The sequence below is a fragment of the Poecile atricapillus genome, chromosome 34, assembly GCF_030490865.1.
Source record: "Poecile atricapillus isolate bPoeAtr1 chromosome 34, bPoeAtr1.hap1, whole genome shotgun sequence".
NCBI lineage: Eukaryota > Metazoa > Chordata > Aves > Passeriformes > Paridae > Poecile > Poecile atricapillus.
Window position 1 is genome coordinate 2,504,828 of NC_081282.1, and position 16,929 is coordinate 2,521,756.

Genomic DNA, 16,929 nt, shown 5'->3' on the forward strand with positions numbered 1-16,929 from the left:
CAGCTGTGCTGGTGCAAGACCTTTCCTCCCTCCTCTGAGCAGCTTCCAGCTCTCTTGCCCAATCCATGCAGTCCATGAGAAAGCAGATGACAAGAGTTCTTGGGAAGAGTGGGCCATGTGCACAGAGCACACATCATCCAGTTTCCTTTCTGCTTCTTGCTTTTCTGCTCTGCTATAACCATTTCGAGGTGGCTTTTCCAAAGCAGAGGGCACTGGGGCACCTCTCTACAGCTGATGGTCAGTGGGAAGTGAGGGCTTCAGTCCTTCAGGGGATCTTGAGAAGCACTGATGGCCCCTTGGGCAAGAATAGTTTGGTGTTGGGGTTGCAACTGGTATTGCAGTGATGTTCTTCAGGATCTCAGCAGTGTCCTCCAGCTGTGTGGTTTCTGGAGTGGGATTTGAGCAGTCCTGGCTTCCTCTGGCCTTAAGCCTTTGTGAGAAGGCAGGAGAGTGAGAAAGCAGCTTTCCTTGGCACACACTCCAGAGCAAGAGTGGGGAAGGAACACTCTCCTGAGGATAAACATCCCTTGGGTTGGGCAGAACTGGGTTCATTAGGTGAGTCTGTTAAAGGAGAGGAAAATACAGGTTGGATGAGCTCTGCTGTTGCCTGAGACTGTAGCTCAAATTTAGGGAAATGAAGCCTTTATGATTTTTATCCTCCCCTCTTTAGTCTGTCCTTTTCTTATATCCCACAAGAGATGAAGGTGTATGGTTTCCATCCTAAATGCATCTTCTGCTTGTCTTACAGGCTGATAAACCCCAGTGCTTTGTTCTTGAAACGGAAGAAGGAGTGATCCCCGCTAGGGGTGAGGTTCCTGTGACTGTCACAGCCATCCTGGATGACACTGGGCATTTTGCTGACTCCATCCAGCTCTTCATCGGGAACAGCTTTTGCTTCAGCTTCTTACTGAGGGCTATGGGCACTGGCACCACAATTGTCACAGACAAACCACTGGCCCCAGAGCTCAACTTGGGATACCAATTCAGGTAGGAGATCTCCCCACTCCCACCTCTCCTCCTGTCTCAACAAGGAGCAGTTTTGCTGTAGTCCTTCAGGCAAAATCTTCTTCAGTGTTCCAATCCCTGAGTCCTTCCCTGAAGGCAGAGATTCCTTCAGAAACATGTGGTGGCCAGTTGAGAGTTGTTAGATACCCTCAAAAGCCACTGAAAGGGAAACCAGTTGCTAAATGGCCACTGAATTGTCTTTAGTTGTAATACATTTATGTCCTCACTTGATCAAGCAGTGGTGTCACAGCTGCCCCAGAACAAAAGGTTCCCAAAAGGGCGCCCGGGTGAGGCGGTCCCTCCATGGGGCTGAGGGACCAAGGGAAGATGGCCTCACACCCTTCCCTTCTGAAATGGCACTTCCCAGGCAAGCAGGGCCTGGGAACAGAGAGACAGGAGGGTACCAACCCCCCCAGGAAGGCAGGAGCCCACGGAGCAGTTCCAGGGCCAGATGGAAACTGCTGGTTTGTGTGGGGCCCGCACTGCCCCTGCCGCTTCCTCCTGCTGTTCCTGGGCCCTGCTGCTGCCCTGCTGTGCCCAGGGCCTCGATGGCTTTTTTGCTGCCAGCAGAGTTTCCAAAGTTCACTTCAAAACAGTTTCTAATTGTTCTACAAACGGTAGAACTTCTAAAAGTTCTACAAATGGCTATCAGTGCAAAACCAAAGCTGCTGCCAAGGAGAGAGGCCCTGCTGCCCTGGCTTCCTCTCCTGGAGCAGGCAGATGATTTTTACCAGCTTGCTGGGATCATCCAGAAGCTGCCTCTGAGCTGCCTTTTAGAAATGCCTGCAATCATACCCCACACACAAGGTCCTCAAGGGCAGCATCTCAAAGATTCACTGACAGTGTCAGGCATAGAAAAATGCAAAATACAGTAACAGGACGAATCAGCCCAGAACAAACATTTTGGAGGAAAACACCAGGTCCTGTTAGTCTCGCCTTGAAAATGCTCCATTAGCATTATAAGCAGATTTCTCTTTGCAATAATGACATCAGAAGGGCAGCTGATCAGACAGTTTCTGGTCCACATTAAGAGCTGGAAATGAAGACAGTCTCCAAGTTATTAACACCTCAGATTGCTCATTGGGAGCAATCTGATGACCAGGGAAACAGCTGCTCCCACACCATCTTCCATCCTGGCTTCTCTTCTAGCCACCTTCCCAGTACTCATCAGTTCCAAGTAACAAACAGGGGCCACCATTTCCATCGGCTCTTCTGGAGCGTGGAATGCTGGAGGCCACCCAAGAAGAAGGGCCAGAGCATCTCAGCCCTCAGCAGCCCCAAGGCCGAAGATGATTTGGAGCCCCCCGGTCGTACAAGCGCCGTGTTCGGGCTGGAGCCAGGCTCATGGGAGCTGCAGCCAGGCGAGTCTGTGGACATGGTGCTGCGAGGCTTCTCCCACACCCCACAGGTGAGGTCCCCACCAAGGGCTGAGCCTGGGGAGCCCTCAGATCCCCTCCCCTGGCCTTGTTCCACAGTGCCTTGACATTTGCCTGGGGAAATGAGCAAGGGCCTTCAAGAAACTGGTTTAAGACCGCACGTTTCTGTGGCAGCACCAGTTGCTTTCCTTGCTGGCCACCAGCAGACCAGCTAAGGCTCTATTGGGATTCCACAGCTACCAAAACCCAGTGCTGATCCCAAAGCAGGGCTGGAAGGAAATAATGCTCTTTTGGGGCAAACAGTGTTGCATGCTGAGTCAGCAAAGAAGGGCAGAGAAAGAAATTACACTTAGGCTAGGAGCACAAAAAGAAAGTGAATTAAACAAGTGCCAAGTGGTTTCTCTGGGGTAAGCACAGATAAAACAAAAGCCATGTGAAGGGAGGGAAGTTCTCACAAGTGCCTTTTGTGGGCATTGGGGTGCAGTGTTAGGGACAACTGAGTGCAGAATAAATCAGCTGCATCACGGCAAGAAAAGGAGGCAGTGCCCACTGTAACTCTGTGGCAGGAATAGGGCCTGTGGTGGGTGCTGAGCCAATGCAGGGCATTTGCTGGTGCCCTGCCACCATCCACTGCTGACAAGTGACTCTTGCATGCAGGAGGTGCGGGATTACATGAAGTGTGAAGCTCTCGTTGGCACAAGCGTGGTGACAAAGAAGATAATAGAAACAATCATTAGCTGCAAGTTCATAGATCCCTCTATAGAAGTATCAGCCAGAAAACTCTCTTTCCGGGTGGAGAAGGTAAGTCTCTGGATTGTATCCTGGCATTGAACAGCATGGCTGAGGGGGGTGTGTCCTTGTGTTAAAGCCCCTCTTGGCTCTTCCTGAGGCACTTGGTAAAGTGAGTGAAGATGCTTTTAGAGATGAGACTGGTATTTAACTCCCCCAAAGTAAAACTGCAGTTACAGCTGCACTGCAGTGGGGATCATGGCCACTTCCAGGGAAATGCCAGTTTCTCTGCTCACTGTAAAGGGAGGTTTCTAAGGATCCTCCAAGGCACAATGATGTCTGTACACTGATGCTATAGGGAAGCTGGGGGGAAGAATGGAAATATCTGTGAATTCCTCAGGCTAAAGAGGAAAAACCCATCATCTCCTGTGTCTCTTTGCCTTCTCTGCTGTTGGCATGGATGCTTTATGGTATAGCTATAAGGTATAGCTCTGTGCATTTCCCTAGGCCTCACCTGCTTCAAAAGACCCCCAGACATCCTGCAGTGATGATAACACTGAGGCAGAGCAGGTGCCCTTTAGTCTCTGGATCCCAGCTTCAGCATCATCTTTCCCTCTCCTGCAAGTTGTCTGAAACTGAGAAGATGTTTCATGATTTGGTTTCTGTAGTTTCAGGCCTCTCCTTTGGCTCCCAGGCTTCCACTGAAGTACAGAATCCCTGGGACAGGCAGTTCAGATGTAATTAGAAGCCTTTCAGCTCTCCCTGATTCTGCCTGGGTTCTGCTCGATGCCACACACACAAACTGATTCATTGCACACTATGGCACAGCACCTGTTTGATATCAGTACATCCAGAACCAGTTTCCCAAAGTCTCTGGTTTCTCTAAACCATGCAGGAAGCCCAGCACAATGCCCAGACAGGAAGGAAGAGCCTAGGCTGATCACAGCTTTGAGACCACACACACCTTGTCCCTGTAGCAGGGGCTGCAGGACACGTGTTGCAGACTGACTGCTTTTATGAGGCTGCTAGAGCCAATAAGGTTGTAAGAAATGACAGCATGTGAGTGAAGATCATCCAGTGCTGTTCTGCCCAAGAGAGAGACAAAACTGGAGACAAATGGCCTGGATTCACTTTCTGCTTTAGGTCTTGTTCAAGCAGCCACCTCCTCTCCTATTCCCTCATCTGTACATGGGAGTGGTGCCCTGTCCCCAGAGGATGCTGTGGTTTCTAAACATGACAAGCATCTGCTATAAAGAAACATCTCCTGGAAAAGTAGAAACAAATAGAAAGGATCAATAGAATGTATGCACTTGTAGGGCTGAAAGATGTGAGATGCAAGAGAAGCAGGAGGAGGTCTCTGGCTACTTGAGGCTGTTTTTCCTTGTTTCCATAGAAACCCAGTGATGTCCTAACTCTGCAGTACCAGCCTTTGGCTTTAAAAAACACCTGCTCCCTGCCGCTCCACCTCGTGCTGGACGTGGAGCAGCCGTTTCTGGTCTGTGATGAGGAGCAGCAGCCCCTCCCAGATGGCCAGGTGAGCAGCCCTGGACTCCTCCAGTGGGGTTGGAAGAGGAGGGATGTGCTGGTGCCTTTCTCTTGGGAGGCCCTTGAGTCAACAAGTTTATTGTGTAGTATCAGCAGTGGGCTGGCCTGGGCTGCATCAGCAGAGCTGCTGAAGGAATCAAAATATTACCTGAATTGAGAAGTTCCATCCTGGCTTTAAGGCACAAGGAGGAGGGAGCAGGCAATTTGGCCAGAGCAAGCCATGCAGTAAAGGTGTCTCCTGGAAAGCATCCCAGCTCTCCAGCAGCCATCCCCTTGTATTGCTGCTGAGCACAGAAACGTGAGCCTGAGGGAATCCTGGACTGGACTGTGGTGCCTGCAGTCAGACCCTTGCTATAAAGAAGTGAACAATGAACTGAGAAGCCCATGCTGGGGCCACACTTGGAGCATTCACTGTTTCATGCTGTCAGACCTTGGCATGTCATTAATTACTGTTCATCTCCTTGCAGCCTGTGACAGTGGGTGTAGAGGAGACCTGCCATGTCTACATCGCATTTGACCCAGCTTATAAACTGGAGCTTAATAGCTGGCAAGAAAAGAAGATTCTGAAGATAGACATGGTTAGGGACCATCCTAATGTGGAGCATATCGAGCTTTGGGGAGAAGTCCACTTCCCCAATCTCCAAATCCAGCCCAGCAGCCTGGAGTTTGGCTGCATCGTGGCTGGCACGGAAGCAGTGCGCTCTCTGAGGATGAGCAACTGCAGCCCCCTTCCTGTGGAGTACCACTGGTCATTCCAGGCAGACAGCCAGGTGCACAAGTTCAGGTATGTGCACCTTTGCCCTCTCCTCTTCTTCCTGGTGTCCTGTTTGTGCTTTGCAAAGAACAGAGCTGTTTGTCTAGGATCTGACAGACTGCTCTGACTTCTCCTTGTGCAAATAACACTGACCAGCTGTGGTCAGGCTGGATGCTCAGGGAATAGGTTTTCCACCAATTTGGTGCTGTGTACCCCCATAGTGGTTTCCCTTGGGATGGAGAGCTGGGGCCAAAGCTGCTTTCTCAGAGCTCTGTGGCCTGAGGCAATGTCCACCTGGATGAGGGGCTCCTAATCCCAGCTCCCACAGTGCTGCTGGAGGCCCTTTTGGGGGTGCCCTTTTGGCCCCTCTGCTTTGGGATGGGTCCTCTCTGCAGGAGCTGCTCTCTGCTCCTTGCCTTCCTCCCTTGCCTTGTGCTGGAGGATGCCCAGAAAGTCCCAACACCAGAGAAAGAGCTACTCAGCACCTGGGCTGATGCAGAACATCTCGTTACCTTTCCTTCTTTTCTGAGACAACTCCCTTAGTGCCAGGGTGATTTCTTTCCCAAGGGTCAACTCTTGGTGGACACCTTGGATTCTTCACTCCCTTTTTTTGTGACACTTGTTACTCATTTTGACTTTTCCCCACTGCAACATGTCCCTTATGGGTTATGTACTGCTGGACAGCAGGACTTGTTCATCACACCATCTCCTATCCCTGCCTCCCAGAGAGTTTCTATTTTAGAGTGAAAAATGTCATTGTCTGGGCACCATGGTCCTGGGAAGTTGCCTCAAACCAATGATTAAAACTAAAGACAGTGGAATAGATGATATGGGATCTCTTGGGGGTTATGATGAGAGATCCTCTCATCCAGAAATGAAACCCAGCCTTAGATAAGAAGTCACAAAGCTAAAGACAGTTATTCTTTGGGGAGCAGGTCATTATTGGCATTGAATGCCTGTCTGGGAATGGAGCATTCAGGTTGTGTTTGACTGTAGGGGAGCTCTTGCAGCTCAGCAGGGTGACAGGCAGGCACAGCCCAACTGTGTCCTCACATGGCATTAGAAACACAAGCAGAGTTACCCTGAGCACCTGCTTCAATCTAAAGTGGGGAATGTGACCTGAGCTACCTGGGAGTGTTGGAAAATGCCAACCACCCCCACCTGCACTGTCAGGGAAACATTCCTGATAAACAGCTGGTAGAGCTGCAGAGTTTCTGGCACTGGGCATTGGCAGGGCTGTGCAGGCTCATCACTGTCTGGGTCTGCCCTTGGTGCGTCAAATCTCACTTTTTGCTCTCCTCCTTCTCTGTCTTTTCCTCTCCCACTGTGCTTTTTGCATCCTCACAAGCTGTTAATCCCTGTCCTCTGTAGTTCCTCAATGCAAGCAGTTGCAGCTGCCTGCACCACTGCTACCTCAGTGTCATCCCTGGGCTGGTTTAGAACAGACCTGCTCCAGCCTGGATTGGGAAGGGCTGGATCAAACCATTCCTGAGTTCAACGCCCCAGCACCCAGCCAGGGGCTGCATCCTGACCAGGAGCTCCTCATGCAGGTGTCCCTCCCTCCCACTGCAGCTCCCTGCTCACAGTTATGTTATTTTCCAGGTATGAACTTTGCCCACCTCAATTCAGACCCCCACCACCAAAGCTGAAGAGTTCCTGTTTGAATTGCTCAGCATCTCAATGGAGCCACTGCAGTATTAAAAATGTGGAGGAGCCAGACACAGCCCTGAAAGAACCACAGGATCTTGGCCAATCTTCAAGAGCAGAGGTAGATTTTCTTGTACACCGAGTGCTGTGTTGTCTCCCCAGCTTGCCACCACCAAGTCATGCTCATGCTGACCTCCCTTTTTGCTGCCCTGCTGTTTTGTGCCTTGAGAGTGGGCTGGGCAGCGGGGCCTGTGGATGGACATGGGCTGTGTGGGAGGGAGGAGCAGGAGAGTTTTCCTTGGAGAAGCCTGCTCAGATCCTACAGATCTAAGCTCAGCACAGATCTGTGTTGAGTGTGGGATTGTTTTGCCTTGTTTTCTTCACAATGTAAGATGAGGCTTTCATCTGCATCATGATGATAAGACCTCCAGCTTCCTTCCCAGAGCAAGCTGTGATGAGTCCTGATCTCCATGTACCCTCTTCCCAACCCTGCCAGAGCACCTGTTTCCAGGTCTCTGCTTTCACCTGAGGGCTGGTATTGCAGAGGTGGGCCTGAAGCTGTCTTATAAAATGAGACTTTGCAAAGTGTCTCTCTCTTCCTCTCAGCATAGAAAATGGCTTGTTTTTCAGCTGCCAACATATATTCGTGGAAGGCATTACATCCCAGTGGGGCTGGCAGGATTCAGTCACTCCGTGGATGTACCATGGACTCCCCTCAAAGTGGAGAAGGTAAGAGGGAATCTGTCTCCCTTCCACATTTTCAGTGTGGCAAGCAGGGCTGTAGCTCCCAGCCCCACTGGTGGCCCTCAGCATTGCCCACGGAGGGGCCTGGCATCCCTCCAGACCCATCACAAAGTGCTGCTGAAGCAACTGGTTATTGGAGAGGCCGTGCAGGACATGTTGTAGGGAGGCCCAAGGACGCTGTGCAGCACCTGTGGAGGGCATTGCTCCCCCTGGACATCATCAGCTGGTCCGTAGGAAAGTTTTGCAGGAGCTTTTGCTGTAGCACCTTGAAAAAGCAGCATATAAATCAGAGAGAGAGAGGGGAAAAGCCTCAGGAGTCAGATGAGCTGGGCTGGGGTCCTTCCCTGAGCTCCAAGAGCTCTCACTCTGAGTGTCCCGCTTTTCTAAAAGCAGTCATAAATGCTTTTTAAAGGCAAGTTGTGCATCAGAGAGAATTTCTACTGCCAGGAGACATCCCAGTTCACTTTAATGTAGTGTATTAGTGCATTGATCCGTGAGTATGGGAGAAGATTTTCCTCATGGTCCCTCCACTGGTCAGTGGCATGGATACAGGATGAGATCAGGATGATTCTGGCTGTGTTGTTTGAGGAATAGATCCCTCTGGCTACAGCTGCACTTTGCTCCAAGGTGCTCTTCTGCATCCATTTCCATGCTCAGCACCTCAATCTCTGCTGTTCTCCGTGCAGGCTTTCAGTATCCTGCCGCTGTCGGGTGTGCTGCAGCCGGGAGAGAGACAGCAGGTCTCCTTCACCTTCACTGGCCACCTCAACACCATGGCCCATGTCACAGCGCTGTGCCACGTGGAGGGAGGCCCCACCTACGAGGTGAAGCTGAGCGGGGAGGCCTCACGTGTCAGCTACTCCCTGAGCGCCCGGGAGATCAACTGCGGCTCCCAGGTACCACACGGCTCCCCTGGCACAGCTCCTCGCCTTGCTGCCTTCCTGCCCCCCTCGCTCCAGGGCTCCCTTCCCAGCCCCTTTGTTGTCTCTGGGGCTTGGAAGTTCAACCTTTGAGGGACACATCTGGCATCCAAGCTTTCAAATGGCCGTCTCCAACCCTCTCCAAAATGCTGGGAATACCTCTTGTTCAGGGCACTTCACACTGCCTCCTGAGGCACCCCAGGGGGATGCTCTGGACGTCCCTCTGCTGATCCACTCCTAAAGCCTGACCTCCAAGGAGATGCTCTTGTCTAATGCTCTTCTTAATCCATGCAATAATCAAGGGAAGATCTTGGGCTTCCAGTCACTATAGTTGGAGAGACTGTCCCAGAATGATCCCCACTTCACTGTTTTTCAGCTGAAAGCCCACAGCTATTTCCAGCTGCTGGCCCTGTCTGTGTTGCTCTGTTGTGACTCCCTTGTTGCCTGTATGCTGCTTGCCAATACTTGCATGCAGGTGCCTTTTCTTTTGGAGTGCCTCAGTGCTGTCTCTGTTTCTCCTGGCTGTTGGTGACCCCTCAGAGGGCCTGTGTCCCCACAGTGAAATGTGTTCATTTATTACTGGCCCTCCCATGGTTGTTGCCACACCTCTGGGTGCTGCCAGAGCTCCCTGGTCCTGTGCAGGTGCCCTGTGCCTGGGGGTTCCCCGGGTTCCCAAGTGCCCCTATCTCCTGTCTGGTCCCTGCTCCCATCATGGGTCTGCTTTCAACCCCAGGAGAGAGGAAGGAGATTCCCAGCAGCAGGCCTGGGTCTGTAACTTCCCGCTCTCTGCCTTCTCTGCAGATGTTTAACGAAGTTCATCACAGCACGGTCATCCTGGCGAACACCAGCAAGATTAAATTCCACTGGGTGCTAGAACCCAGCACTGCAGACCAAGACCTGCCTGGTGTGTTTCTGGTCAAGCCCACCACTGTAAGTAGCACAAGTGACTGACCCCAGCCCTGTCAGGTGGCCCAGGAGAGTGTTAAAGGGGCAAAAGAGGGGGAGGGGGAAAAGGGAGAAAAATGTCCGAGGGCAAAACCCCAACCTCAGCCACGAGATAGAGAGGGCTGTAAGCAATTTCTTCTGGGGGCAGAGAAAGTCAAACAAGTGCTATTGAAAGTCAATAAAGCAAAAGGAACAGTGGTGGGTGCTTGGCTTGGGTGCTTAGCCACAGCCAGAGGCACACCAGTCAACACAACTACATCTATTATAGACCCTGGGTATTGCAACAGCCTAATACAAATTCACAAATGGTTACACATATTCAAATATTTTAATATAGTTCCTCCTCCATCCTGCCTTTTTGGAGCATGTACAGTTGCCCTAGTCCTGGTCATTTGGTACTTTTTGACAAATTCAACAGGTTTCCATTAACTTCATTGGTTAAATGTTAATATTACAGCAACTCTTCCCCAACACTGGTATCACCACAAAACATTTGCCTTAAAAAAATTCTAAACTTTAACAAAAATTCTTTGACAAAAGGCAGCATTATAAAACACACAGTATTTACTCTAACAATTGCAAAAGCCAACACTATAATGTATTTATCACAAAGGTGATGTGGTCTGATGGTTTCTTCTAGATAGAGAACTTGTCTTCTCAGCCTGTCTGTCCCCTGAGCCATCCCCCAGCAAACACTCTGATGTATTCCCTTCCTCCTCTCCCATTCCTGCAGGGCTCCATTGCATGTGGCAGGAAGCAAGTGCTGAGATTCTCTTACATGCCAGGAGTACCAGGAGCCTTTAGCAGGACATACCAGCTTAAAGTGGGTGACCTGGAGCCGGAAAAGATCTGCCTGAAAGGAGAAGCGTCCTTTCCTATGATCAGTGTGAACCTGCCCTGGAACATCAAAGGTGGGCACTGCCTGTGTGCCCCCAGGAAGGGCCCCTCTGGTTTTGTTCCCTACCAAATGCCCATAGGGCAGCTCATGCCCACCTGCACCAAGCCTGGAGGGCTGCAGGACTCCCAGAGCCACTCAAGCCATCTGACTGCTTTGTGAGTCTTGAGCAGAGGATCCTAAGTGGGCTTTGTCCCAGGAACCATCCTGCAGAGCTTGCCAGCACATCTGGCAGGGTCCTGAAGGATGATGGCTGGACTGAAAGGCTTGGGAAAGCTGTAAGAGAGGCTGGCAGGGCTTCTGGCAGGGTTGGACTTGCGTGACATTGCAGGGGATGAGACGTTCCTCTGTGGGGAGGAAGATGGGTGGGAGCAAACATGAGGATTCCGAGAGGAGCAGCAGCATCCACTTTCCATAGATGGCTTGAGGGATTTCTTTCTAGAAGAAAGCGGTGTTTGGGAGGTAGGGACTTCCCAATTTAAGTGGGATTGGCACTTGGCTCACACTTCTCTTGGTGGATGTTTTCTTCCTTCAGGAAATGAGAAATGTGGAAAGCCACTACGGCTTGCAGAACACACGCAGCAATACAGTGAGACCCTGAAAATTCAGATCCCAGCAGCTCAGCCCTTAAAAAGTCCAGATGTGAAGACTGGGAAGCTGAAGCCGTGCATGCTTGAAGGCTCTGACATTGTAGTAAGAACAGCTGCAGCCCCGTTTGGCACATGCCACTGTCTCCATGTCGCCTGAGCCCCTTGCAGCCCACAGCAGCTTCCTGGTGCCCTGATGGCACTTGGGACCTCCCTGCCCACTTAGAACCATGTGTCACCTCAGCATTGTCCCTAGGGCTGCCACTCTGGCCATGGTCTCTTCGGGGGTTGGCTTGCACCAGCTTCCTGGCTACCCCAGGGACAGATCCTGAAAGCCATGCTCAAGGGATGGCATTGATGGTGTTTTGAAGGAGATGCAGGTCATTGCTGGGGAGTTTGTTGGTCCCAACCCAAGGCCTGCCAGATTTACAGACCTGAACAGCAGTTGCCTGATTGTGCCCTGGAACTGTGCTGGCTGTGCTCATCTCCAAGAGCCACCAGCTTGGGCTCGGTTCCCTTTCAAACCAGCTTTTGTCCAAGCTGCCTTGGTCCTGGCTGGGCACAGGCAGGTGTCTGGAGCTCTGGAAGATTCCTGGCTTGTCCGTCTGCCTGGCCAGATCAGCTTTGCTAACAATAGCTGGGCAGGCAGAGATGCTGGAGTTACTTCCCTGGAGATGAGGTCCTGGCTAAGAGAGCAGGAGGTGTCAGACACCGAGCAGCCAGACAGGAGAACCCCACACCCCTCTCAACAAGAGCAGGGTGGGATCCTTTCTCAGATGCAAACCTTGGGAAAGACCTTTGCTAACCTGACACTGTCTGTCTTCTGTTTCCTCAGGCAAACACTCGGCTGCAGATAAAGATGATCGAGAAGGCTGCTCTGGAGCTGCAGAAAAAGCTCACATCCCATCCCCCAAAGACCGAGTTCCCTGACAAAAAGCTGTGCCAGAGCCTTGTCAAGTGAGTAGGGACTCCCATCCCCATCTCCAGGTGCCCCGTGGGGAACAGCCAGCAATGTCCCCTTCTCCTGAGAGCTCCTTGTTTCTGCAGAGCTGGGAATAGCCTGGACTTCAGAGAGGCTCTTGTCCCGGTGGCTGTGACACGCTGCGTGTGAGCAGCTGAGTGCCCTCCCTTCCCCAGCACCACGCTGAGCTTTGGACTCAGCTCCCCACAGCTGTGGGGTTCTGTCCCTAGAGCTGAGGGGACCCACTGCAGACCTCCAAGCCCTTCCAGACAGCATCAATTCTGTCCCTGCTGACTAGCTCTGAAAGAGACAATTCCCAGCTGATGTCTTGGTTCCAACTAACAGAGCACGCTAAACAAAAGGAGGAGGGAATTGCACATGTCAGCAAACCCTTGAAAGCCCAAAATCAGATGCCTTGAATCCTGGTGGGGTGGCAGGGCTTATCTGATGAACTTGGTCTGTCCCTTTGCACCATCATGATGCAGCACAAGCACGGGAGGCTTCAATTCAGGAAGATGCTCTGCAGAACAGATCAGGTGATCTGGCTGCAGAGCAGTGAAGATTTCCTGTGCAGGCAAATCTTATTCCTAGGCCCCAAAGCAATTTCAGGCTCAGGCTGTACACCAAGGCTAAGTAGTTTCATTTAGTCCAGTGGAGACCCAGTGGACTCACCTCTACTGGCTTTTCATGGCAGAGGAGCTGTGGACAGTTTCCATTTTAAACTAATTTTATTTCCAGGTACCATTAGTAGCTGATAAAAGCTAGGACCTGCACTCCTCCTGACTTCCCAAAGTCATTGCCAGCTGGTCAGGCCATGGGTTTCATGGGCTTGAGCTGAGTTTTTACAGCAGTGAATAAAGAAATAGCCACTTGATTTGTATCCTCCATCCACTTGGACATGTAGGCAGGCTGTGGTTTAAGGACTGCCCTTACTCCTCCTTGCAGAGTTGAGCTGCCAGAGTATGTCCTGGACATGGGCACTGTCCTGAAGGGTTTCACTGAGAGACGCACCCTGGAGATCACCAACCCTGGGCAGATCCCAGTGTCCTTCTGGGTCGATGCATCTGTCCTGCAGGACACAGGTAAGCAGTGCTGGAGACACTTCCTGGGGGCATGGAGGAGGTGTCTCACACAGATTAGCTGAAGCCACTGAACTTGGGGAGGTTTTTCAGTTGTTTCTTCTCACTGCCCCTGCTGGGAGCTTCAGAGGCAGAATTCTCCTGTCCAGCCATGCCCAGGGACCTGGCCTGCCTACAACTGCCCTGACACTCCAGTGTGGGGGGCAGATGGGCTCATCACCCTGGTCACCTCTCAGCATCTTCTGCCCTTGGCTCCCACGAGCATCAAGTTTCTTTGGGCACTCTTGTTTTGTGAACCAGTGAGGTCTGCTGTGTTTTGGAAGTGCTTTGTTTAGAGTTCACACTGTCATAGCACTTGTATTCAGCCTTTATTGAGGAAACAGCCTGTGAGATCCTCTGGTGGATCAAAAGAGGCTCCCAAAAGAGGCCTTGAGGCAAGGCTGCACTTCCATCACACAGTGGCTCGCTGTGTCGAGGCGTGTTCAGGTGCACTCTTAAGTTTTTGTCCTGGTCACAGCACAGCATGGGGTTTTTCCCAGACCTCTCAGCCAGGACAGCTGTAAGGCCTTAACGTGCTTATGACACATTGCTTGTGTTTCTTGTGTATCTCAGCTGCTTTGTTTTCATCTGTTCAAGGTTTCAGCGTGGACCTGGGCCAGATGAAGAGTCTGCCCCACATGCACACCCTGAGGTTTGATGTGAATTTTGAAAGTGCCCAGCAATCACAGGGTGATGTGGATGTGCTGCTGCCCATACAGGTACCACAGCTCTTGGGGCAGGCAGCAGGCTGGGCACAGCAGCAGATGTCACCTGCACCCTCTGCTGAATTCTCTGTCCTTCTACAGGTAACAAAAGGCCCCACGTCTCACATCCGCCTCCGTGCCACTGTCTTGGAACTGTCGCTCGACCTCTCCAAGAACACACTGCACTTCCCCAATGTCCTCGTTGGGCAGGGCCAGGTTGAGACAGTCCAGCTCTACAACGGGTTCCAAGTGCCCTGCAAATGGTTCATCACTGCCATCAAGCCTGTTATGAAGGTAAAGCACAGGCAGCACTGAACACGTCACTTCTCGGTTGGGTTTTCTTTGTGTCTCCTGCCCTTTCTGCTCCTGTGGCTGCCCAAGCACTTGGGTCTCTGGCGTGTTTGAAGAAGCTTCTGAGGGTCTAGATCAAGGCTGGTTTTCCCAGACCTGTTCCATTAGCTGCTGCTTTGCTTTGCTGCCATCTTCACCCATTCCTCCTCCTCTGAGGACAGTAGTTCCCTTTGCCTGCCCTGTCTACAGGTTTTCCCTCCAGCTCTAGGCTATGGGGCCACACTTGGTTTGGCTGTGGGTGCTCTCAGCACTGTATCAGTGTCTCAGAGCACTACAGGAGCTGAGGCTCTGTCCTCACAGACTGAGGAGACCTCACACCATTGGTTTCTGTGTCCAGAGCAATCAACTCAGATACCTGACACGAGCCCAAGGTCAGAAGCAGCAGGCGCTGGAGGAAGGGCGCTGTCCCTTTGAAGTGACGCCCTCCAAAGGAACCCTTGATGCAGGAGCGTGGCAGAACTTGCAAATCCAGTTTGCACCCAAGGAGGAGGTGAGATTGGCAGCTGTCAGCCCAGGAGGCCTGTCAGGGCTATCTGGAAATGAGGGCCTGCTGCAGAGAGTGTGGTATGAGCTCTGCCTTCACAGGGGGCTTTCTGCAAGCGCTGTGCTCAGCGTGGCTCAGTTCACCCCACAGAGCACTCCTGGGAGATGTGCTCTGAAATGCCCACAGGGAGCTTGCACAGAGAGCATAAGGGCTCTGTGGCTGCCTCTCGGCACAGGGGAGGGATGTGCCCAGCTCCCCTCAGCCTCCCCCTTGCCTGGCCGTGTTTGCAGCTGCGACACTCGGTGCAGAGCAGCTGCACACTCGCAGAGGATAATCCTGGAATGGCCGCTCTAGGCCCATCCTGCTGCAGAACTGACTGGCAAAACAGCCACCAGACACCTTCCTGAGCATGGCAGGACAGTCACCTGTAGTGGTGTGCTGCCAGCAGTCAGTCCCTGGGGCTCTGGCCTGCCTGCACATTCCCACCCAGCTGGGGATTCAACTTAAAAGGATGGAGCATTCCCAAAAGTAGTTTGCCTGAGGCTGCTGGGTCTTGGAAACTGACAGTGTCTACCAATATGGACACAAGTGCTTCTGTGCCCACAGACAGTCCCAGGGACCTTTTAATTGCTCAAGAGATGTAAACATCTTCTGTCTGGCTTTGATCAGAGCCAAATACTAAGCAGACAAGGTGACCCTTATTTCTGGCCAGCGAGAGCTCATTTGCCTCTCTCCTGGATCTGGCGTTTGCCTGATGCAGCAGTGCCAGGACTGGGTGTGGACACTGTAACCCCAGGGCCCTTCTCTTGAGCACTGCACTCCTGCATGACTGGGTGAAAACGCCTGGCACTCCATTGTCCATCCATCTGATACCCAATACCCAGTTACAGTGCACACCAGGACTCATCCCAGTTACTCACACCCAGACACAGGCACTGTAGTCCCTCGCATAAGTGAATATCTGGTTTCTGTTTACCTTGGAGGGACTGATAACACCCTGACCTTGGGGCAAGCGTTGGGGTCCTGTCACCTGGTGCTTCATGGACAAGTTTTCTGCACTTTTCTCTTTTCAGAGGTCTTACAAGTATGAGCTGAAGCTTAACATTCATGGGAGCAGCAATCACTTAAGGCTGCACCTCTTGGGGCAAGGTCTGGAGCCACGGCTGGAGTTCAGTCCCCCAGCACTAAAGATGGGATGGGTGCTGGTGGACAGCGATGGGGTGGAGGCCACAGTGGTGGTGAAGAACCCATGCGAATTCCCCATCGAGTTTTACTGCCTGGATTTGGATGAGCAGTACCTTGAGGAGGAGAAGGTGAGAAGGCAGGTCTGGTCCCCGTGTACATGCTGCCCAAGCTTCACAGCACTCCAATATTGCCAGGCTTGTGTCAGGGAGATGGAGGCAATGCCCAGGGCAAAGCCAGCTCTGCTGATGTGCTGTGGGAGGATTTAAAGAGTTTGTGTTGTTGGGAGGAAGGGAGGAGACAGCAAACCTGAGGTAAACATGATCTGCCCTGGTTGATGCCTGGGACCTTTGCATTGTCCTTGAGATGGGCAGGGGCTGCTTACAGTGGAGGCTCTGTCCCAGCCAGGGCCTGGTATGTGGGTCCATGGTGCCAAGCCCAGCTGGCAGGCTGGGCATGACTTGGGCTGGGAATGTGCTCTGGCAGAAAACTCCACTGGTTCTCAGGGCTTTGCTGGCAGAGTGCAGTCCTGGCTAGTGTGGCTAGTGTGGCTGCAGGCAGTGAGCAGCTCATGGTCATTGTTTGCTTCAGATGAGTCGCTTGGGAGGGGTTTCTCTCCCAGTCCTGCTTGTAGCTCTTGCCTCTGCTCTGGAGCCTGCTCACCCCACTGGGCATAACAAAATACTTGTACTTGATGGAAATCAAAAAGCCCATTGCCAAAAGCTCAGTGCCTTCAAAGAAGGAGTTGTGAGGATGAAGGTGACAGAAGTGTAAACAGGATTTTCTCTTCTCTTTCAGATGCTGAGGCATCTGGGACTGCATCCCCAAGGGCCTCCCCTTCCCCCTGCTGCTGTCCTCTCCAGAGCTGACTGCCCAGAGGAGCAGCTGGGCTCTGCAGAGCATGTGAAGCCCTTCACCATTGTTACACCTGAAGACAATCTGGTGGGTACTGCAGTGGTGCTGGCACTGAAGGTGCCAGGGC

At 52.1% G+C, this 16,929-nt stretch overlaps 1 protein-coding gene across 1 annotated transcript in view; it reads left to right on the plus strand.

The window, feature by feature from the left end:
* LOC131590683 (hydrocephalus-inducing protein homolog) overlaps window positions 1-16,929 on the plus strand; it is a 57,981-nt gene that overhangs the window by 24,272 nt on the left and 16,780 nt on the right. The window contains exons 18-34 of the mRNA XM_058860946.1: window positions 749-987; window positions 2,155-2,413; window positions 3,039-3,182; window positions 4,504-4,644; window positions 5,123-5,439; window positions 7,710-7,785; window positions 8,487-8,696; window positions 9,522-9,650; window positions 10,399-10,576; window positions 11,096-11,253; window positions 11,983-12,104; window positions 13,054-13,190; window positions 13,824-13,945; window positions 14,033-14,224; window positions 14,619-14,771; window positions 15,839-16,078; window positions 16,746-16,889. Of these exons, the coding sequence (XP_058716929.1) occupies window positions 749-987; window positions 2,155-2,413; window positions 3,039-3,182; window positions 4,504-4,644; window positions 5,123-5,439; window positions 7,710-7,785; window positions 8,487-8,696; window positions 9,522-9,650; window positions 10,399-10,576; window positions 11,096-11,253; window positions 11,983-12,104; window positions 13,054-13,190; window positions 13,824-13,945; window positions 14,033-14,224; window positions 14,619-14,771; window positions 15,839-16,078; window positions 16,746-16,889 (2,961 nt within the window). The remainder of the gene's footprint in view (window positions 1-748; window positions 988-2,154; window positions 2,414-3,038; window positions 3,183-4,503; window positions 4,645-5,122; window positions 5,440-7,709; window positions 7,786-8,486; window positions 8,697-9,521; window positions 9,651-10,398; window positions 10,577-11,095; window positions 11,254-11,982; window positions 12,105-13,053; window positions 13,191-13,823; window positions 13,946-14,032; window positions 14,225-14,618; window positions 14,772-15,838; window positions 16,079-16,745; window positions 16,890-16,929) is intronic.